The sequence below is a fragment of the Trematomus bernacchii genome, unplaced genomic scaffold (assembly GCF_902827165.1).
Source record: "Trematomus bernacchii unplaced genomic scaffold, fTreBer1.1, whole genome shotgun sequence".
Taxonomy (NCBI): domain Eukaryota; kingdom Metazoa; phylum Chordata; class Actinopteri; order Perciformes; family Nototheniidae; genus Trematomus; species Trematomus bernacchii.
In genome coordinates this window covers 1,490,934-1,513,224 of record NW_022987973.1, presented here as the reverse complement: position 1 = coordinate 1,513,224, position 22,291 = coordinate 1,490,934, and the positions used below count along the sequence as shown (strand labels likewise).

At 39.8% G+C, this 22,291-nt stretch overlaps 1 protein-coding gene across 3 annotated transcripts; it reads left to right on the top strand.

Annotated features, from left to right (window-relative positions):
• The first annotated feature begins 5,085 nt into the window (after window positions 1–5,085).
• zgc:123258 (uncharacterized protein LOC641502 homolog) lies at window positions 5,086–22,189 on the top strand. Of its 3 annotated transcripts, XM_034116354.1 has the most exons (17): window positions 5,086–5,340; window positions 6,672–6,782; window positions 6,918–7,100; window positions 8,275–8,364; window positions 8,511–8,644; window positions 9,263–9,411; window positions 9,510–9,606; window positions 10,940–11,041; window positions 12,347–12,428; window positions 12,673–12,747; window positions 13,489–13,545; window positions 14,008–14,061; window positions 15,183–15,282; window positions 17,630–17,710; window positions 18,239–18,399; window positions 21,094–21,127; window positions 21,719–22,189. In XM_034116354.1, exons 1-17 carry the CDS (start codon window positions 5,287–5,289, stop codon window positions 21,757–21,759), a joined length of 1,605 nt encoding a protein of 534 aa, XP_033972245.1. In that variant the 5' UTR covers window positions 5,086–5,286; the 3' UTR covers window positions 21,760–22,189. The 3 variants fall into 3 exon arrangements, with proteins under 3 accessions (XP_033972245.1, XP_033972247.1, XP_033972246.1); XM_034116356.1 differs by lacking the exon at window positions 14,008–14,061; XM_034116355.1 differs by lacking the exon at window positions 21,094–21,127.
• The last annotated feature ends 102 nt before the right edge of the window (window positions 22,190–22,291 follow it).

The following is a 22,291-nucleotide window of genomic DNA, read 5'->3' as shown; positions in this document are numbered from 1 at the left end:
GTACGCAAGTTACCTACAGTACAGTAGGCTACTGTAGTAATTGTATAAAGTTACTGTCAACCACTGCCAAAATAAAGGTGATAAAATGTTCACAACATTATCAGACGTAAAAATGCAAAATGACAATATGTAGGCGAAAAGGTAAACCCTGAGCAGAGGTGGAAGAAGAGCACAGATCTTGTAGTAAAGAGTGTCGAAATAGAAATAGAAATGGATTTGTATACTGTACTGCATACATGCCAACGGTTTGCGCGTGGCAAATGTGCACGCCCAAACTAGGTAATCAGAAGAAATGGAACCCCAGTAATTACATGTATAAACCATGTATTTAACATATATTGCATCATTTTATGCATTTTTCAGAAAAAGTGGTAGTAACCCCTAACCCAAAAGTAAAAGAATGGGAGATAAATATCCCAAAGTCTCCACATTTTATTATATTTTGTGTGTTTCTGGTCCTCTTTCAGTTGAGACAGTGTATGAAGGATGTGTAAGGATGTAGGAAAGCCAGAACTCTTGTGTGAACATTGGATAAAGCCAGGTTCATATTCTTGTTTCATGTTGTTGACATATTAGTCAAAGGTTTGCACAGAGCGATATATCTTTGTGTTGCGCCATAAATCAGAAAATACTGCATTAAAAAAGTCATTTCCTGCATGTTTTTGCAGTGTGATATAACTAATGTACAAGCTTTCAGATTGCTGTAGTTCACTAAACAGAGACATTAACGACATGTTTGGTGTTGAAAATGTCCGAAAAAGTGAAAGAATGGGAGATAAATATCCCCAAATCTCAAAATTGTATTATATTTTTTGTGTGTTTGTGGTCCTCTTTCAGTTGAGACACTGTAGGATGCTTCCGGAAAAGACCAAACACTGGATGTCTTTCAGTCGCCAACATGTGTTTTCGAGACACTGATATTAACGGGGAAACCCTACAGGACTCAAATGCCTCGTCTCTGTTCGCCTAAACTCATTTGGGAGTGATGACTGATTATTATCAGTCCCGGGGGACTGTGGCAGGCTGGCTTGACTGTGTTTTCCGAAGTGGAGGCTGGCTTGACCGCAGTCCCGGGGGTAACGCTGCCCTTCCTCTGCACGTTGTTTCTCTTTCAGAAACACAGAGGACTGTTTGTATGATGGGATCACAGACACGCTGCAATTGGTTTCCGCTAAAAGTCGAGTCCAGTGTCTATGGAGTGTCATTTTTATTTTTTATAATTTGGGAAGAATGAAATTCGGTAGGAAAAGCCAGCTAAATCGGTAGGCGGTAGAAACATGTCAAAAGCGGTAGACTGACTACCGCCCAAATCGGTAGGGTTGGCAGCAGGGTTCGAGTTATGTGGGAGCCAATAGGCGCTTTCACACCTCAGTACTTTTCCCACTAAGGTTCATCAGAACTTAGTTCATGAGAACTCTTTAGTTCTCATGAACTAAGTACAGACCACGTTCACACCGGAATAAGTCCCTGGGGGAGGATTAGGCAAATGAAGCCGCCGACGTCACTTCTTCTTCTTCTGCTTTGGGTTTACTGGCAGGCCGCAAACAACTTCACGGCGTATACTGTTACCCACATCAGCCTGTCACTCATTATTTTCAGGGAGGGGGCGAGGTTTGGAGGAACGGAGAGGAGACGGTGATCGCGGATTTACACAAGTATTTATCAACTGAAAATAGCAAGAGGACATTCATACTCTGCAATCCAAGACTTGATTAAATCCACCAAAAACCACATGACGATAACGAGTGTTTTTCAAAAAACACAAATCCCTCCTTGTGTCTCTGAGCCGCAGCGACAGGGCCTGATTCAGAGCGGGTCATTCTGCTGTTGGTTCTGGACTGGTGTTGGTGGAGAAAGCAGACTGCTCCGTGTGTGATGTCGCAGTGCCGCAGTCAAGTCTGTTCCTTGATCTCTGCGTCACCGACCGATTTGATATTCGTGTGACAGAAAAAATTCTAAAATAAAAAAACTTTATTGTCCAGCCGCGGCCGGAAAATCAATAAGCAACCTTACTACGCTATAATCGATAATCGAGCGGCGAGCTACTGAAAAGCTGCCCACGAGCTACCGGTAGCTCGCGATCGACGTGTTGGAGAGCCCTGCTTTAGCGTGTAGAAGCTAGTAAGCCTATTTGATTTGTTTTAGATGGGCACAACATGTTTCATATGCAGACCTTATTTTCCTGTTCCATGTTAAAATAAACCATTTTCAGTGGTGTTAAGGAATAATTCTTCTAGATATCTAACCTTTTACTCTGACATGTGTTATCTCCTTTAAGGAAAGGCCTTAGTGCCATATGTGTTGTTGTCACCAGTGTGTGACCGGTCAACTTGACTGGCACGAAGGGTAATTGTTGTGGGAACACTGAGGCACTTCTTTATCGGTGTTTGTGGGCTCTAGGATGTGAAATCCTTGAGGCCATGAGCGTCGGACGCAGGTGATTCAGTGTTTAGTCTACTCCTTCAGAGATGTTGATTTCTCTCTGTGAACCTGTTAAAAGGTCTAGCATAGAGAGAGGTGCTTCAGAATTGACGTGGCAACTCTACCGTCTGGTCAGAACCTTTGACTCTTTGATTTGTGATGTGAATCCTCCGGCCGAATACTCTGAATAAACCCATCAGTGTTTGACATCAAAGCTCCAACTCTCACCGTGTCTCCTTCCTGAGTCGGTGACTCCATGCATTACTACACAGAAGTTTCCTCCACAAGTGGTACCGCTGAGAGAGTAATGTTTTTGGTCATGGAAAATTAGGTAAAGGTCATGGAAAAGTCATTGAAAATCAGGACTCTCTGAGTGTTTAGATAGTTAACTCAGTCAGTTATCTCAGTGGGTCTCAAACGGTTTGGTCACCATTTATGTAAACACATATTTCCATTTGAGGGGGGAGTGATTAGTAAAATATGCATGAATAAAAATAAAGAAAATGTTAACTAGGTGAAAAAAGGTAAGATACACTTTTAAAGTCTTTGCTGCTGCCTCAAATAAGAGCAGGGGGGAGAGGAGGGAGACAGGTAAGGCTGATTCAGGAGCCCATACTCGCAACTTTAAATGAACCGAAAATAAATAAATAAACAAGTTTCAATGTTTTTCAATATTGGATATGGTATAGGTTATGGCCATGTTCTTATAATTTTATGATTATTGAAATGTATACAGTTATATTTCATATGGGTGTTTCCATAGATCTATCTCTTTATTTTCCCCTCAAAATGGGTTAGGGTTAGGGGTTAAATTTTTTTTTTAAAAAATCTTACCGGGGGTACATACCCCTGGACCCCCCTAGAGGATTTGAGGCCCACCCCCACTTAAAATATGTTCATGAATAGGTTCCTAAATACATTTGCAATTTCTTTTTAAATAGTAACCCATGTCCATATGTTTATTTGTGGGTAGTAGATTTAAACTATAGGGCTATCACTATGGGCAGCAATGCTGTAAATATTGACAAATAAATCCAGCAAAATGGCACAAAAAAAAACTGGTAATGGCCTGACTGAGTGTATGGTTGCATTTGAATAGTCCATTTAGCTTAGGAACCTTCCTAACGGAGTGAAATGACCCGGAAGTCCCTCAGTGGCAGCCATGATAAGTGCCGTTCGAATTCTCTAAATTAAAAGGAAAGGAGGTTTCAAACTTCCTTTATAACCTCCTTTAGCCTAGGAACCACTGGACCTCCCTAACCGAAAGGAGAGGAGAAAATGCTGCCCCACAATGCCTTGCGGCCGCAGCATTTGCCGTCACACAACAGTCGGCCGTTCACGGAAACAACCGATTATGAACGAGAAATGATATCATGAAAGTTACGGTGCTTATTAAGCATTTTAAAACGTATGTGGTAAGTTGCCAAAGTGCTTTGTTTTGAACGTTCATCAGTATTATAATCAAAAGAGAAATATGAACGTTAGTTTTTACTGAAATGATCAAATAAAGTCAACATTTCACAGTCTTTACTGAGCTGTGTGGGGTTTGTTCAACTTTTAAAAGATGTTTGAATGGTGATATACACAGTGATAGATGTTAAGGACTAACGTTTATAATAAATACATTTGTATTGATTTTAAGATCTTTTCATACAATCATATGTATTGGGATCATTTGTATTAATGTGGACCGGAGGGAGAGGGTGACGAGCATAAGTTTCACTTTCCTTTTTTATTTCAATTCCAACTTTGGTCATGAAGAATATGTTTCTCTGTTGTCCCCGTTCATAAAGCATAAAACAACAGCATCAGAGCACGGTGCAGAGTCTCTAGATGAGTTTACAGTAGTCCCTCGTTCTTATTAAACATCCATGTTGTAGTCCGCTGTATAGAAAACTGTAGTTTCCATAGTTTCCCCACAGCAGCAGGCGCACATTTATGACCTCTGCTGGCGCATCATAAACACGTCGGATAGTGAAAGTGCAGTCGGATTCTCTAAAGTGCCGCAGTCTCTTCTCCTAAATCCTTTTGAATTCTCCTATCCACTATCCCTTAACCCCATGACGTTTCACTCCGAGGTCAAGGAATAGACGATAGGGTTAGAACTTAGGAGCTGTTTTTTTGGAGTATTCGAACGCAACCTATGAGTTTGAGTGTGTGTGCGTGCGCGCGCGTTAGTTTTAAAGACCCCCATAGAGCTCAGTTTATAACTCGAACCCTGGTTGGCAGGTATGCTGTACTGCAGGGTAGCTTGTGAATTTTACTCCAGGTGTAACTACAGTCTTATTTAAGTGTTGATTATATTACTCCAAATCTACGAAATAACTAAAGGTATTAAATAAATGTAGTGGAGTCAAAGTACACTATTTACCTATTAATTGTAGTGGAGTAGAAGTAAAGTAGCAAAACGTTGAAATACTCAAGTAAAGTACAAGTCCCTCACAAAAGTACAGTAGGCTACTGGAGTAAATGTACTTAGTTACTTTACACCAAGTGTGTTAGAAAAACATTTTACTGCTCAATCAGTATTATGTTCTTGATAATACTTGACACGTTTTACTATGAATGCAGGTCTTTTATTTAAAATGCTATATTTTACAGTTTTCCAGCATTATGTTATATTTGCTTCTTTTACTTCTTTATTATTTTAAGTAATTTACTGCGACGCTGTGAGGTGAAACAGAAACCAGTGGGTCACTGTGCCCATGTGTCACAAGACAATTCAGGAAGTGCCCAGCAGACACAGCTAAACAAAACGCAATGAAGATACTAGTAACTTAGCGGACAAAAAACAGTGTCGGTGCGGTATAGAAGACAATTAATGTGGATGTTGCCGGACTCCGTAACTAAACGAATGTTACCAACATGGACAGAGCTGTCAAAATCGTCCTTTTCTCGGTCATTTTCTTGGCATCGCAGGTAAAGTGAATGGATTTTAATAACAGAAACAGCGCTTAAGCTAACTAACTGACAGGCCTTAAAGCAGGACTTAACGTCGAAAAACACCAAAACAGTGACTCTTTTGACTCTATAATGTTAAATTATATTGTTAATATGTAGTCAATACATTGTATTACTATGTTACCGTGATGTCCAGGCCGGGGAAACGAAAGGGAAAATTGACTGCTGTCGACGAGCTAGCGTTAGCTTAGTTAGCCTCAGCTAGACTAGTCCAAGCCAGAAACCTACAGTTTTTGAGTTTCACTTATGTGACATGTTGAGTGTAAAAATATTATTTATATAATTAATACAAAAGCAAATATATACATGTTTACAGTATAAAAGACATATCTTCAGAAGAGGATCATATACACACTATCAAATATACAGAATACATTTGAATATTCTTTAATTTACCAATAGATTAAAGGGACAAAAACACATTAACACAGTAGCTTTTAAATAAAGGTCAAATGTATCCTGGGAGGTAGTGTAAGTAGGCTTCAATATGTATGTGCAAATTGTTATTGCCTAAGGCACCAATTATTTATTTGTAAGGAATGGGGATATGCTCATTGATCCCTGAGACATGTTATGATCACAGTAATACTTACAGTTTTTGTACAGTATGCTTGTTTCAATGCTTTTATAATAACGGTGTCGGTTACAGATACATAGATAGGTAGTATATTTTTGTCATGAAGGAAGAACAACAACCCAGTAGTAAGACACTCATAATTTACAAATAAACAAAGCCATGTGTTAACACTTCATTCACTATATACTTTATGCCATGTCATTTAAGAGATTATTTATTCAACGCTTCAATGCATTAAGGACAGTAAAGCTCCAAACCAGACAAACTTGTCTTTCCGCACAAGTGAGTTTCTGTACCTGCCACCAGAAGGAAGGTCGTAAAGTGCTGCAAGATTGGATGATCCAGGTCATGTGTGATTGTAAATGCTTTATGGATTAGGGTTGATGTAACACAATCGGTTAGGTTAGGGGTAGGAATACCAATGAGCTTGTGGTTAAATGAATGATCTTTTAGTGTACTCTTATTGATGAACAAAGCCATATGGAAAAACAACACAAAACAGAGGGCACCATACAGGAGAACTCAATTGATATGGCTACAGAGAAACAGTTTTAAAGATAGGTTACTGAGTTTACGGAAGTAACTGTTATCTTATCTTATGTTATCTTGTGATTTGATTTTTAATCATTTTGATTGATCACCATTCAATTCAAAACAAGTCCTGATTCCAAAATGAATCCTAAATAACAATGTGACATTTCTTGCCCAACAGATAAACTGCCAAGAGGCCATCTTGCGCATCTCAAATGAAAATACAGTGAGGGATTACTGCATCGTCCACAATCATTCCTGGACACCCCTGTCAGAAACCCTTGATGCTGCCGTAAGTTTTCAAAAATAGTTTTGCATTTTAACCTTAAAGGAAATAACTGTGTTGTTTTTACAGTAACATACATACGGTACAAAGTTAAAATGGGACTTCACAATTTTAAATCACTTTGTATCTTCACTTTGCCAGTTGCAGTATCCACTGGTGAATTTGACCTCCACCGTGCTGTGTAACACCTCTGGGGTCAATCCAGATTTGGTAAATGGCAAAGCGGTGGTGGTCATGAGGGGGGACTGTGACTTAAGCCAGAAAGCTCGGGTTGCTCAGAGCCTCAACGCTACAGCTCTACTCATCGCCAGCAACAAAGCATTGGTAGGTCAATTAGAGTTATACCAATCTGTATTTATTAAATAGATTTCAGGTTTTTATTCTACCAACTAAATCTTTTTCTGTCTGTATGTGAATCAAATACTAATGTAACGTGTAAGATTAATGCAGAACTGATTCTGAAATAAGGAAGTGACACACCAGTGGGAGGAATGTGGGGATTTCCAGCTTAAATTATGGAAAATACTGAACAAGCTTATTCAGAGATACAGAAGTGCGGTGCTACAGTGGCCCAGTCATGTGACAATGTTTACCTTCTGGGTATCGGTGTCGAGTGAGATTTATCTAACATTAAAATACACGTTATCTATATCTCCAGTCCTCATGTATGGCTGCAAGTAACAGTTATTATAACATGTTTTATCTGCAGATTTTTTTCTAGCTTAATATTTGGTCCATCCTTTTTTTTTTTTTTTTAAACCCAAGGAGATGTCTAAAAGACTTGGGCTGTCAGTCCAAATCCTAAATATATGTATTTTAAAATATATAAAGCAGAGGAAAACAGCAAAGTCTGCCATCTTTTCATAAAAATGCAGATTGCAGCTCTCTCATTGATTTACTGTCATCTATTACATTCGTGTCGACAACATACCATGCATAAAATGACTCAACAAAGGCAAAATAAGAAATTCTACCAAGTGCATTTAGTTTGTTCATTTTGTCAGGGAATAATTTGCCCTGCATGTTGACGCAGATGCCCAACCTTAAGGAGGGGCTGCCCTAGCATTTTGTTGTTGTTACCAGTTTATGACCGGGCAACTCTCGGTCAGAGATAGTTTATTGTTGTGGGACACCTGGAACACATCCTTCTCGGGGGTTTTGTTGACCCCGAGGTGGAAGATCCTCTAAGCCATAAGCGACAACTAAAGTGATTCAGTGTCCTCAGCTGTTTAGTCTCTCTATTGAAGAATGCTGATTACCCTCAGCAAACTAGGTAAAACCTCCTACCAGAGAGGAGAACCCTCAGAATTGATTTGGCATCTCAACCGTGTGGTCAACTCGTGGCTCGTGACATGTCTTGTGAATTCTCCGGCCGAAGCTCCAAATAAACCGTCAGTGTTTGCCATCAAAGCTCCAGCTCTTCTCGTGTCTCTCTGAGTCCTGTTTCCAATTGCTTCAGAAGTTTCCCCCACACATGGTAATGCTTCTCCCTTTACAGACCACTCCAACAGCCAATGACTCTGAGTATGCAAAGGTCCATATTCCTCTGGCTCTCATGAGGTACAGGGACTTCCTCGAAGCACAGCAGGTGAGAAAGCCTTTATTTTCTGCTCCCATTGTATCTGGTCATGTTACCACTCCTTTTTAAAATGGGTCAGTTGATACAGAAGGTCGAGTTGGATGCACAGTTTCCCTTTAAACGTTTACTGTGTGCGGTGATTTGGTGTTTTTCAGGTGTTTGGTGATGGGATGCAGGCGAAGCTTTATGCTCCTCCAAACTCAAAGATCGATGCAAGCATTGCGGTCATGCTACTCATTGCCATCGTCACGATCGCCTTGGGTGGATACTGGAGCGGGACATGTGAGAGGTAAGACAGATACAGAGCAGTATCTAAACATTTTTTATTAAATCAAACGACAACACATTTTGGAGGATTACATAATTGCTAAATTGTTACTATGTGGTGTTATAAGACTGCTCTTAGGCCAGCACTAACAGCACATACTCTTAACAAAAATGTTATTCAGCTAAATTAAGTAAATTAAAGTGCCAATAAAGGATTCTCAATAAATGGGGTGTTGATGTCAGTATAATCAGTGGTGTCAATTTTCATGAGTGATGTGTGAGTGTAGGTGTTATAAAGTGCAAAACAAGGCATAAAAATAAAATGAAAGCAGCATAATAAACCACCTGTAGCAGGAAAGGAAAGAGAGCTGCAGAGAAAGACAGACAGCCAGCAAAAGGCTTAAATTACCTATTAACACGCCGAGACCCTCAGGTTACACGAATGACCCCCCCTGCAGAGAGTCAGGTGAATTCACTTCGAACTAAAAACGAGACACAGCAGGGGTCATGCTTTCTTAAAGTAGAGCAATCATATCTGATTGCTAACAATGTTATCTTCGACCCCCTGTGTATTGGATTTTACCTTGTAGTACTAGTTTTTTAAACAAAAACCAAATGTTTTCTTTCCTGTGTGTGACAGAGACCGGCTGAACGGTGTGTCAGGAGGAGGGGGAGAGAGCAAGGCAGACAGCGGAGAGCTTTTCCTCTACTCTCCTCTCAAAGTGGTCTTCTTTGTCGCCTTGATGTGTGGGATGCTGGTGCTCATGTACTTCTTCTACAACGTGCTTGGTGAGTGGCAGGGGGAAAAGAACATCTCTTGTTGTGCTCTGTGGGAGTAATAATATCTGGAGTTTACGTGATGTGATGTGTGTTTCCTTTTTCCCCAGTTTACGTCATCATCGTAATTTTCTGCCTGGCGTCTGCCTCTGCCCTCTTCAGCTGTTTCGATGCAGTGTTGGATTTAGTTGGTTGTGGCACTGGGAGGTATGATCATCACTCTTTCCATTAAAAACAGAATTTGCAATCACACACAGAAAAACACACAAGAGGTGTCCACAACTAATGGTTCACATATTCTGATAGTCAAGTCCTGCATGGTTTAAGGATTTTTCTCATAGAATAGCATTGGGAGGGATGAAACCCCAAGCCCCCAGGAAGGGGGAGGAAAATATTCGTTGTGTCCAAACGGCGATACTGCAAGTCCGTGATGTCCCTGGGCCCGGAAATACTTTTTCACTAACACTGGGAAAGAGACGTCTGTAAATCGGTGGATACATTTTTTTTAACCAAATAAACTACCCAGTATGAACATTTGTATAGCCCTTATTAAAAACATTCGGTCCTCAAGTTGTAAAATGTGCTAATAATGTTATTCTGAGAGTTATTTTCCTCGGCATTATGAACGCGCATCTGACAGTGGGAGCTCGGGGGGCGGGGCTTAAGGGGCAACTCAACTGCGCATGCTCTATGAGCGCACATACGGGTACTTCTGCTCTGACAGCCAGGCATGACGGGTAATCTGTGACGTTTCGCTCTCCCAAAAGTTGGGCCATGTTGTCCTCATGTGCAACAATGAGCAGCTCTCATAGGAAAGAACGAGACCCCGCCTCCGATGCTGTATCCAGTTCTTATTATACATCCATGTGAACCCCTCTTTAATGGTCACACATGCAGAGCACACAGTACACACACAGTGAAATTTGTTCTCTGCATTTAACACATCCTAATACCAGGAGTCTAGTACTAGGAGCAGTGGGCAGCTATTGTACAGCGCCCGGGGAGTGAGGGGGGAAGGAGGGTGTCCGGTGCCTTGCTCAAGGGCACCACGGCAGGGCAGGAGGTGAACTGGGACCTCTCCAAGTAGCAGTCCACACTCCATATTTTAGGTCTGTTCGGGGACTTGAACCGGCGACCCTACAGCTCCCAGTCCAAGCCCCTACTGACTGAGCCACTGCCGGACATTGACCTCCTTCTTCTAGAACTTATATATAGACAAATACCAAAAACAATAACATGGTTGGCCGTGATGCATGTGAATGTCACCAGACCGTTGTATGAAAACAATAAACAACACTGCTTGTTGTTTGAGCTGAATCCTTAGTACTGAAATGGAGCAAAGGTGATCGATAAATAGACAGAACAGCTTGTTATCCTGCTTCCTTTTCGTTGTTGTAAGTAGAATGAAAACAGACATTGTGGTGACAGTGGGAGGATGTGAAACTGATCTCTGTGTGTGTGTTTTAACTTGTCTCTGAATTGCAGAGGAGCCTCAACTGCTGAAAGTCTATTTATCCTAACTCTCTGTGTCTTTTTCTAGCTTCTCCATCCGAAATCACAACTTCTCAGTGAGGTCCATCATACTGGCTGCTGTGTGCATTACCGTCGCTGTGGTCTGGGGGGTCTACAGGAATGAGGACAGGTACTGTGACAGGGACACACAACACACAACCATTACATGTTTCGTCTGTTTCACTATCACCGGTGGTGAAGCAGGAAATGCTTGTTGGTTCAAATCAAGCCCCCAGGAAGTGCGCCAGACTCTGAGGAAAATATTCGTTGTGGCCAAACGGCGGTACTACACTTCCGTATCAGTCGCTGGGCCCGGAAATACTTTTTCCCATTGACTAACATTGGGAAAGAGACGTCTGTAAATCGTTGGATAATTTTTTTTAAACTAAATAAACTACCCAGTATGAACACTTGTAAAGCCCTTATTAAAAACATTCGGTCCTCAAGTTGTAAAATGTGCTAATAACGTTATTCTGAGAGTTATTTTCCTCTGCATTATGAACGTGCATCTAACCCACGGGACCGCGCCGCCCGGCACGTTCATGTGACGTGTTCAGTATGACATGAGTTTTACCTTTACCCATGGATGCACAATAAGAACGGATTATATGGTTATATGAATACTTTCGTGACGTTTCGCTCTCTCAAAAGTTGGGCCATTTTGTCTTCATGCGCCAATGAGCAACTCTCATAGGAATGAACGAGGCCCCGCCTCCCACGCTGTATCCAGTTCTTATTATACATCCATGGTTAACATTGTCTGGTAAACTCCCACAATGCAGCAGCTCTCCTTTTAATATTGCATCAACCAAGTCAATGTTATTTGTTTATTGTTTATAACAGAAAGTGATTGTGCCGTTTTTCATTTCTATCACCATGGTATGAAGAACGTAATGTCTTAATGGTAGCATGTTGACATACTACATTACATATCATTTAATACTGTATTGGAAAGCATGTTGAATCAAAATATGTTTTATTGTAAACCTTCATAAGTATTTGAGGATACAGAGTAAATGTTCTAAGAGACATGAATTATGACTATAGTTTCAGGGAGCATTTTCTAAATGTAACATTAATTGGCTTAAATTATAATAACGGCACTCACACTGTTGATGAAGTTCAATGTGGTAATTACGTTGGCAGGGTAATTGCAGCTCATTATATTTAGAGGTGGGTCAGTGTTCCCAGAATAGCAGATAACATTTCCAGCCTACCAGTTGTGTTTCTTTTATGATCTTATTTTGAATCTGAAAGTCAACAGGAGGGACGAAGTCAAAGTCTCCTATCAAACATAAGGCTCTTGCTCTAAGCTATGTCTGGAAGAATTCTTCGCACTTTTTATTTTGTTTCAAACAACATGTAACTTGATGCATTCACTTTTTTTGTAAAATGCAAGGTAACAAAAGCTATAACCCTTGTTGTCTCTTTGTAGATGGATCTGGATCTTGCAGGACCTCCTTGGCGTTGCTTTCTGCCTCAACTTCATGAAGACCATTTCCCTGTCCAACTTCAAGGTGCCTCCTACCAGCCCCTTTGGTTCTGTTCTTTCATCATTTGATTTTACTCTAGGGCTCTTTTTTATTCTGTGTTTTAAATATGTGTATATGTATAACCCCCCGCAGTTAATATGTTTAAGATAATCTTCTCTTTGCATCAATATCACAGACTTTTGTATATGTACCGTCACTGGCATTCATGAAGAAGCATTGTGAGTGTTTTGTCTATAATTAATCTGCATTTGTTCCCATCATGGCACAGATCTGTGTGATTCTGCTGAGCCTCCTGCTTTTGTATGACGTGTTCTTCGTCTTCATCACTCCTTTCTTCACAAAGGTATGAGCGTCTTTTTGGTTGTGTGTTTGGTTGTTTGTTTGTTTTCCCTCGGAGCTGGAGCATTTTCGAAAACAACTTCAAATTTGTTCTTAGCTCTGAATATAGCTCTTGTCACACACACACACATACATACATACATACATACATACATACATACACACACACACACACACACACACACACAGAGACATACACACTTTTTTGTCTAACACGCTAACACAGTTCTGTGTGCTGTTATGTTCAGTCATCGTTCTTATGTTGAACATGAATACATTTACTTTGTAAGTCATTATGGGACGTATTTCTTCTTTCATAGCAATTTTCCTTCATACTTTCTTGCCATGAAATAGGTCTTAAATTCTATTCAAAGTGGTCTTAAAAAGTCTTACATTTGAGTTGGTGAAACCTGCAGGAACCCTGAATAGGAACTGTACAGACAACTACATAAATAAAAATACCTAATCTCATTGAATAGGAGATGTTTAAGCAGCTCTTGGGCCTCCTTCAAAAAACGTACCACAGCATTCAAGCCAAAAGGTTACATACAGACAAAACACAGAAACATTGTGATTTATATCACAGTGCGCACCCACAACGTACGCCAGCTATCAACTTTAAATATGGCGCACCTTTGAAACATTTATGCCCAATGTCGCCTATAAATAGCTAATGAAACATCCCTGACAAGTATGTATACTAAAGAGTAACATGATATGAATGTTTGGCTTCCTCTATCAACAGAATGGAGTGAGCATCATGGTGCAGGTGGCTCTGGGCCCGGATGCATCAGGAGAGAAGGTGAGCCTGTTGGGGAACTCCACCAAATGCAAAAATATCTAATTCCACATTCATTCCTTTCACTTTTGTCATGACTGATGAGTGGGTTAAAAACAAAAATGAATGCACAGCCTGTTTTTTTTATTGTTGTAAATATCTAGAATCATGACAGAAATATATGAATGCTTTAGATTTGAGGAACATTACTGAAAACAGGCACTTCATACTGTCCTGGGATCGCTTTTTCAGTGCCGATAGCCAAGATTGTTTACTTTATTCGGAGACTGAGTTAATAATTATAGAATACATTTGTTTTCAAGTCGTGGACAACAAGCTCAAAGCTACGTTTGGTGGAACTCCCCTTCACTCTGTCGTGGCTTCATTAACACCTGTCGTGCTTTGCTCTGCTTGTTGTCCACGCCCTGAGCGCCCGACAGACTGATTGACTAACTGTGTGTTGGGGTTGGGTGGGCTCTGTCGTAGACGCAAGGTAACATGGTGGAGGTCCCGGCTGAACCCCAGGCTCCCTCTGAGAAAGTAAGGCTTGATTTGTTCACCACCCACTTCTTCTCTTAAAGCCACACCATGAGGTGGGTGGGAAGGGATTGGGGTTGTAGAAGTGTGCTTTGTCAAAGTTTAGTATCAAATAGAATTTCAAATTACTCAATAAAAGATCAGCACATGGCGCTTTTCTGTTGCTACAATGTTACGATACAAAAAAACGATACTGTATTGATTTATTTTCTCCATCCCTACTGCCCACCCTGCCCTTTTATGTTTTTAATTGTAAACAACCGTTGCCTATTACCAGCCTCCTTTAGAAAACAAAGTACCATATATACTCTATACGCTTTTTACTCAACCCTTTTTACAAGAGTAAAATGTGAAGCAAGGGAGAGAAAAACACACTCACATGAACGTCAGGTGGTTCCTGCTGATAAGTCACTTGCATTCTCAACACTGCTCAAGCACAATCAGTTTATTAGCAGTTTTTTTATATTTCTAGTGGGCGCCTTCAAGGGGGTTTAAAATAAAAGAGTCTTCATTTATATTCCATTTGGGTAAAACACTGATTTAGCATGAATTATTTAAGTGTTTTTCTTCAGTTAGAGGTACCAGGAGATTTCAGTAAAGGAATTGTAAGCCATTGCTGGATAACTGAAGCAGTGTTTCTCCCAGGATTCCTCATGAAACACAGCTTATGATGGTGGATTTTAGGTTTCCTCTGGGACATTGTTACTACAGAAGTTAACATCTGTGTGCCCAGAGCAAAATAGTTTTCAGCGGGGTATTCTGTGAACCTTTAGATGGTATGTTTGTGACCATTCAAACGTTTGAGAGCAGTTCATATAACCATTGTTTACTTACCTGAAATCTCTTGGTATCTTATTATGTGATCCGAAAGATAGACCAAATATATTCAGTCAAATTGGGATAGCCAAGGTGTACCTGAGATGGCAAACAGATGACAGTAAGAAAATATTAAAGCAATATACTGTACACTAAAATGTCAGCTTTGAGTAATATTTGTAGAGTGGAGAATTGGGTTTAATAAGTATAACACAATGTACAGCTCTTTGTATTTGGATGCATGCAACACAATAATTCTACTGTCGCATTTTGTCATTTCTAACATAACATTTCTTTTGCTTTCTCAGTTGCCGGTGGTGATGCGCGTCCCACGGTTCTCCGCCTGGGCGCAGAACCTGTGTATGATGCAGTTCTCCATCCTGGGTTACGGAGACATCATTGTCCCAGGTCAGGTTAAAGTGTCATCGTTACTGTTGAAACTGTGCCTGATACACAGCTAGGGGTGCAACAACTACTGTAATCGACTTAATCGATTAAAATCGATGACCAAATGAGTTGCCAACTAATTCAGTCGTCGATTCGTTGGTGACGTCATCACGTGTGTTTTACGCGCAGTTAAAGGTGGGGTAGGTACGTTTGAGAAACCGGCTCGAGATACACTTTTTGTTATATTCCATGGAATGCTCTTAACATCCCGATAGCAATGAATATCTTAAGTGCTTTGACAAAAAATCCATAAACAAATGTCATCTGTGGAAGCCGTAGTACTGTAAAAAGCACGACCAATCATTTTAGCCGGCCCGGCTAAAGTAACTGGATGGCCTACCTGCCTGTCAGCCTTCCATCTGTGCACAAACTTATCTCGTGCCCTCATTGGTCATGTGCGCGTTCGTGTGTGTTGGAGGAGGGGCTCTGTAAGGAAGTGGCAGATCTTTTCCGGCTGTGTATTTTCAAATTCTAGCGCACTCGAGCTGGTTTCTCCAAAATTACCTACCTCACCTTTAAGCTCCAACGTTATCTGCCTTTTTATCGGTCCTGGAGACATTTAAAACGTATGTCATATGTATTATTGCTACATAAACATTATATCGCAGTCTTAGTGTCGCCAACTCCGTTTCTAATATGCAATAAGACTACAAAATGCGTCTATGATGTATTTTCGATCTTTCCAATCCAGACGAGAGATCTCTCTCCCCCGTCTGTGTGCGAGGGGGCGGGGCAGTTTACACACACGCAGCTGCTACAGCTCTGTAGCCCCATCCACGAGTAATGTTTCCACGTCAGGTGTTATGTATGCTAGCAGCAACACACAGAGTTGACTAAATTATACAAACATGGGTTAATGATTAGGTAACTGAGTTATTTATTTTGTTAAAGTTTCAGCTATTCTGTTTACAGTTCTGTCATCAGATTATTTAATATGATTTGTTAAAACACTGTTGTTTCTTTTGATGTGAAATATTATTTATTTAATTTAAATAAAAACCAATGTTAGTTTTGTTCACAACCTTATTTTTTTTCAAAATAACCGTTAAAGGACCGGATCGATAAGCAGTATAAAAGTAGTAGTACAGTTAAAACCTTAACGATCCGAATAATCGATTAATCGTTTCATTAATCGATTATCAAATGAGTCGTTTGTTGCAGCCCTATACACAGCAGTGGCTGGTGGTTTCCAGTATTTGAACTCGGATATGTATGTATTCCATAAACGTCGGTTTGCTATCCTGGCTCCAAAATGGTGGAATGAGCTCCCCATTGACATCAGGACAGCAGAAAGCTTACACATCTTCCGGCGCAGACTAAAAACTCATCTCTTTCGACTCCACTTCGAGCAATAAATTACTAACAAAGCACTTATATACTAATTGTAGTGACCACGATATCCATTTGTTTTTTGTCCTCTGTTTGTGAATCACTCGTGGGGCTGACCGAGGAATAGACGCTTGTAGTTTGAGAGAAAAAATATAGAAATGTCCAGATGCGATTGAAAAGTAAGATAGTTTATTCCAAAAAAGACAAAAATAAATAAACGTTTTTAAACAAACTATTCGTCATATAAAATGATACTTCAATGTTAAAGGCACAAGAACCAAGCTGTGACGCTCCCAACCAGCAAGGTCTAAAAACGGTTTGCTTCAGTCAGCCACACCAGAAGGCTGCAGCGCCTCTCCTTTTATGCTGCAGCACCTCGACCTGCAGGAGTAACGCACTCAAATTAAATAATAAATCATATACACCACAGAATCTCAGTACTCTAAAAAGATAAAATAATATAAACTAAGGAAATGGCTCCTACACTAATAAAGGACTGGCTTATCTAAAGCCAGTTGAGTAGCACTTGAAATGTTTTGGCTCTATGAAACCTGATGTACTTATATGATTCTGTTTTCTTCTAGTTTGTATCTTCTTGGTCAAATGCACTTATTGTAAGTCGCTTTGGATAAAAGCGTCAGCTAAATGTAATGTAATGTAAGAAACACCAAAACACAAGATCCAAAGAGTAATAGTCTGTCCAATAAAGGCAGAAATGCAAAATTCTGTATATATTTAGTTTCAGATATGCATATATAGTGAAGAATTCCATTAAATTAACCGTGTGTTTGAAGTCACTTGCTGGTTTAAAATGAGTGCTATGTGTTTCTTTATTTGAGCTTTAAAGGTATCAACACCAACTACCTGCAACCCCCAACAAACTGCAGCAGTGATTTTGTGCTAAGAAATGAAATGATAATGGCAAGAATGTTTGAGTGTGCTGCATCTCTCAACCTCTGCATCCCGATTGGTCCAACAGGTCTCCTGGTGGCCTACTGCAGCAGATTTGATGTGTGGATCAACAGCAGAAGGAAGGTCTACTTCGTCAGCTGCTGCATAGGTACACCTCAGCTCATCTGTAATGCATAGGCTGTTAAAATAATTGAAATGTGTTCAAGTTGATTATGCATCTCGTACATTAAGTGCTGTTGGATTACAGCCCTTAATAAGTGCAGGGTTTACAGTATTGCTGATAAAGTAAGGGAAAGTGAGCAGTATGTCACCGTCGGACTATCAAATACTGTACATTTCATGTTTTTTCTATATATTTCCTATATCCATCTTAGCTTTACTACTTTTTTTTGCTCCACTGAACACACTAAAACTTCCTTTTTCATTAGTGTGGAAAGATCTTACGGCATTATAAATGCGTTAATCACATTTCTAGTGTTTTCAACACCTTTGCTATATTATGAAATGCTGATATCTTTCCACTAGGTGTCTCTGGTCTTTTCTCCCCATTTTAAGCAGTTCATTCATACACTTTTAAGTTGTCACTGGATTAAAAATCTGATGTTTCTGTGTGGTGCAAGTCTTAGGTTAACCTTTTCTCTCTGCTTCTTTGTTGTCCGTCTCTGATTCCTTGCAGCCTACTTTCTGGGAATGATCCTGACGTTTGCAGTGATGCTGCTGTCTGGGATGGGACAGCCCGCCTTACTCTACCTGGTGCCCTTCACCCTGATCACCTGCGCCGTGGTGGCTGCCTGCCGGGGAGAGATGAGGCAGTTCTGGGCAGGAACCACCTATGAGGTGAGACAGAGACAGAGAGTTCAAAGGGATTCTTCACAGTGTTGGCACAGGAGTGGAACTTCCTGTTGGTACCTCCCTTCTTTTAAAAATCTTTCAGTGTGTTTCTGAAGAACTTCCCTCAACGTCAAGTACCCAGCAAGGCTTATCACTGCTAGTCACTAGGAGGATGTTATAAATATTTGCTAATAGAGTGCTACAGTGACGCGTCCTAAAACCCGGAAGTAAACTCCTTCCAGTTCCTTCGACAAAAACCAATGAAATTTCTCCATAGGATTTTGGAAAATAGCTCGAAATAAGGTCTGTGGTTGACACACATTGAAGAGACAGATCACGTTTTGTTCAGCTGGATAATATCCACATGTCTACCCTACTTTTATAATTTTCTAATCATAAATCTATCGATTCGATTTATGATTCGATATTATCCGGCTGAACAAAACGTGATCTGTCTCTTCAATGTGTGTCAACCACAGACCTTATTTCGAGCTATTTTCCAAAATCCTATGGAGAAATTGCATTGCTTTTTGGGGGGAGGGGGGCAGGAGCTCCAACAAGCCGTTTAGGACAGAGTGAATACATATACTATACAGAGATGCTGTATGAGAAACCAATGTGATTTTGGAACATTGAACAATGTAAATCTATTCTAGTATGACCTCAACAATGGAATTATGATCAGTAGAAATGGCCATGACATGGGACCTTTAAAGAAAACAGTCAAATCCACCCTTACAATGCCAGTTACATAACCTGCGTTACTTCCAGTTGACACGGCAACTGTGTTGTCATGCAGGGCAAACTGAGAGGAAGCCAGTCTCACCAGAGCAGCTCTGTAAAGAGAAAGTCAAAACTGCATCAAGGGAAATGACTCCGGGCCGTTTTCCCTTTTACTTTCCTGCTTCATGTCTTAATGTTTAACATTATGTGAACTAAGTTTAAATCTTAGACTCTTTTAATGCATGATCTACAGCCGAAAGAGAGATATTTTTAATGTTAAGAGAAATATAATCAGCAGTTTTGAATGTAAAGTGTGATTTCAGTTTTTGATCACGAGGCTTTAGGATGTGTCATCATCAATCATCTCTCTGCAGCCAGAGGTCCTGAGCAAACACTACAGTATCACTCGGCTGTCATTGCACTTAATTCAGGCTTTAGAAATCGCTGTGAGTCAACCACCTGAAGTGTATTGACCTACTCTACTCTACTAGATATTGTGCTGTCTTTGAAGAACTGAATGTACAGAAATAGAAAGACATCTGTTATTCACATGTTCTTAACCTGACATGTGTGTTGACGTTACATCCAGTCTCACACTCACTAGTTTGGGCCGTCTCTCACAATAAGCTTCGGACATTCTGTGAAATGTAAGATAACAATTTAAAGTTTGGTATATAATTCTTTCTTGGCTTATATGTGTATATACAGTATGTGTACATGAAGTCACATTTATAATATAATAACCTGCAGTGGCATTATACGACAAATGTAGGCATTCTCCCTTAAAGAAAACAGCATTACATACTATGTTTATAATGTCATAACATTTTAAGGGAAATTACGTGTGGTACACTGAAATACGGTTTAACTCGCTTTAAAGAAAACAAAGGTTATTAAATATTCCTGAGAACAGAAACCTTTTTGTTTTCTGCTTTAACTTGAATAATTGTAAACCCTAACCGCTAGTAACTTAAATTCACCTGCTTATTCATTTTACTATATAAAACAAGCAGATAAACCTTGGAGTCTTTTTTTATTGATATATTTGAGCTTATTTTCAACAAAGGTATGTTTTCTAAACCCTTCCTAATGTTTTTGGATCCCTTTATATGACTTTTAGTCCAACATTATTTGCAGTTATTGCTTGTAAACCATACAAATAACTAAGTGTGACCTCAAATGTCTCAGAAACAAAGGCTGTCTGGAAGTAATAGTAAGGTAAGGTAAGGTAAGGTACGTTTATTTATTTATATAGCACATTTCAGACGCAGAGGCAATTCAAAGTGCTTCACATGATCATTAACACATAATAGTAAGACAACAGAGAGGAACACAATAAATAAACATAATGGAATAACAGTTTCATAAAAACAATGCATTAATGAGATTCAAAATAGTTTAAAAACGACATTGTAAATACGCTAGGTGCTAAAACAAGTTAAAAGGCTTCTGGGTAAGCAGCTCTAAAAAGTAGTGTTTTTAGCCTCGACTTAAAAGAACTCAGCGTTGGTGAAGACCTCAGGTTTTCTGGAAGTTTTTTCCATTTGTGGGGAGCATAAAAACTAAAAGCAGCTTCGGCGTGTTTGGTTCTGAGCCTGGGAACAATGAGTAAGCCCGCCCCCGATGATCTCTGGGCTCGTAACAGGGCAGCATGTCAGACATATATTGGGGTCCCAAACCATTTAATGCTTCATAAGTTAGCAATATAATTTTAAAAATCGATTCTGTAAGCTACTGGTAGCCAGTGCAGAGATCTGAGTACTGGGGTGATGTGTTCTACTTTTTTTGTTTAGTAAATACGCATACATCCATTGACTCTGCTAACAACTTGTACCCTGAGGTCCTAAATTAAAAGAAACATCTGGGAGAAGGTTGTATTGATGTGTATGTTTGTGTTAAGATGCTTGTCCTTGTATGTGGGAGGAGGAAAATAAGAGTAGGAAAGATATAATTGTGACCTGGCTTCATCTCCACCAGGTCTTGGACTCATCCAGGGAGCCTTTACTGCCAGGTGTGATTCTAACCGAGACCTTTCCCCTGCATCGCTCCTGCCTTTTATAGTGTTGCTTACTGCAGTGCCTTATCTTTTCTTATCAGCTTCTTTTGGTACTTTTTCTTTTGACATTTTAACCCCTGAGTTCCAGGGTCAATGTACAACACAACCAATGTTATACCTTTTTAAAACACAAAGAACAGTAGAGTGTTTTACAATTACTGACCACTAGGTGTCTGTAGTGGATTGAAAAATAATCTGATATGTCTGAAGATCTTCTCATGGCCCTGGAATACCATTAAGCTTTTTATTTCTGCCAAGTTGTTTTGTCATTCTTTCTATAGTTCATGCATCTTTTCCACTTAGCGATAATTGTAACTTGCATCACTCCATCCTTCATGTAGCTACCAACATGCTCAGGTCGCCCTCTGCATGTTGTTGCCTGCATTCATTCTAATGTGTTATCTCTGCTGTTTTTGAAAGCACTGCTCACCTGCTGTTATATGTGCAGTACGCTTTAACATTTTTTTAAACTCTTTGTCTTGTGTATTTCATGATTCAAGACATTACATTGAAAGTTATTTATGTTTCCTTGTCTCTTTTCCTCAGAGGGAAGAACTGACTACAGCGTAGAAGGAGAAAAATGCTGATTCACAGTGTTGATGATGGACTCTACTGCTGGCTGCCATTTTTTTTTTTTTTAACATTTTAATATTCAATTTGCAAAGCAGGGGAAACCCATGTAAACAGATTCTTTCAATATGGGTTCCTTGGTCTCCTTAGGTTTGTTGTAAGGCTAATAAATATCGTGTAGGCTTGTTTAGTGCCTGAAAGGTCTCTTCGGCTCACGTTCAGAAAACTCCATTGACTTTGCCTTGGTGATGATTGAATAAAACAGAATGAGAATGCACTTTATATAATATTCAGCTTGAAGGTTGTTTCATCAGGGGTACGGTGGGTTTTAAATTACTCTAGCCACAATATAATACTTTTTTGATAACTTATGGGGTTTATGTGTAACCTGTTTGTATGATGTGATTTCTTTCATTGCCTTATATTAAATGACCTTGTATTTAATGTCCTTGTATGTGTACTTCATTACTTTTTTTAAGCTGTAATAAATATACTTCAGAAAAGAAAACCTTCCTGTAAATAAACTGCACACAAGCAGTGACTTACTGT

What these genes read in the sequence shown, in the direction of transcription:
- zgc:123258 (XM_034116354.1), top strand. Translation starts at nt 5,287, where the DNA reads ATGGACAGAGCTGTCAAAATCGTCCTTTTCTCGGTCATTTTCTTGGCA. An exon ending in CCCAGGCTCCCTCTGAGAAA is followed by an intron (nt 14,062 to 15,182) that starts GTAAGGCTTGAT and finishes TTGCTTTCTCAG; the next exon opens with TTGCCGGTGGTGATGCGCGT. An exon ending in CTTCGTCAGCTGCTGCATAG is followed by an intron (nt 17,711 to 18,238) that starts GTACACCTCAGC and finishes GATTCCTTGCAG; the next exon opens with CCTACTTTCTGGGAATGATC.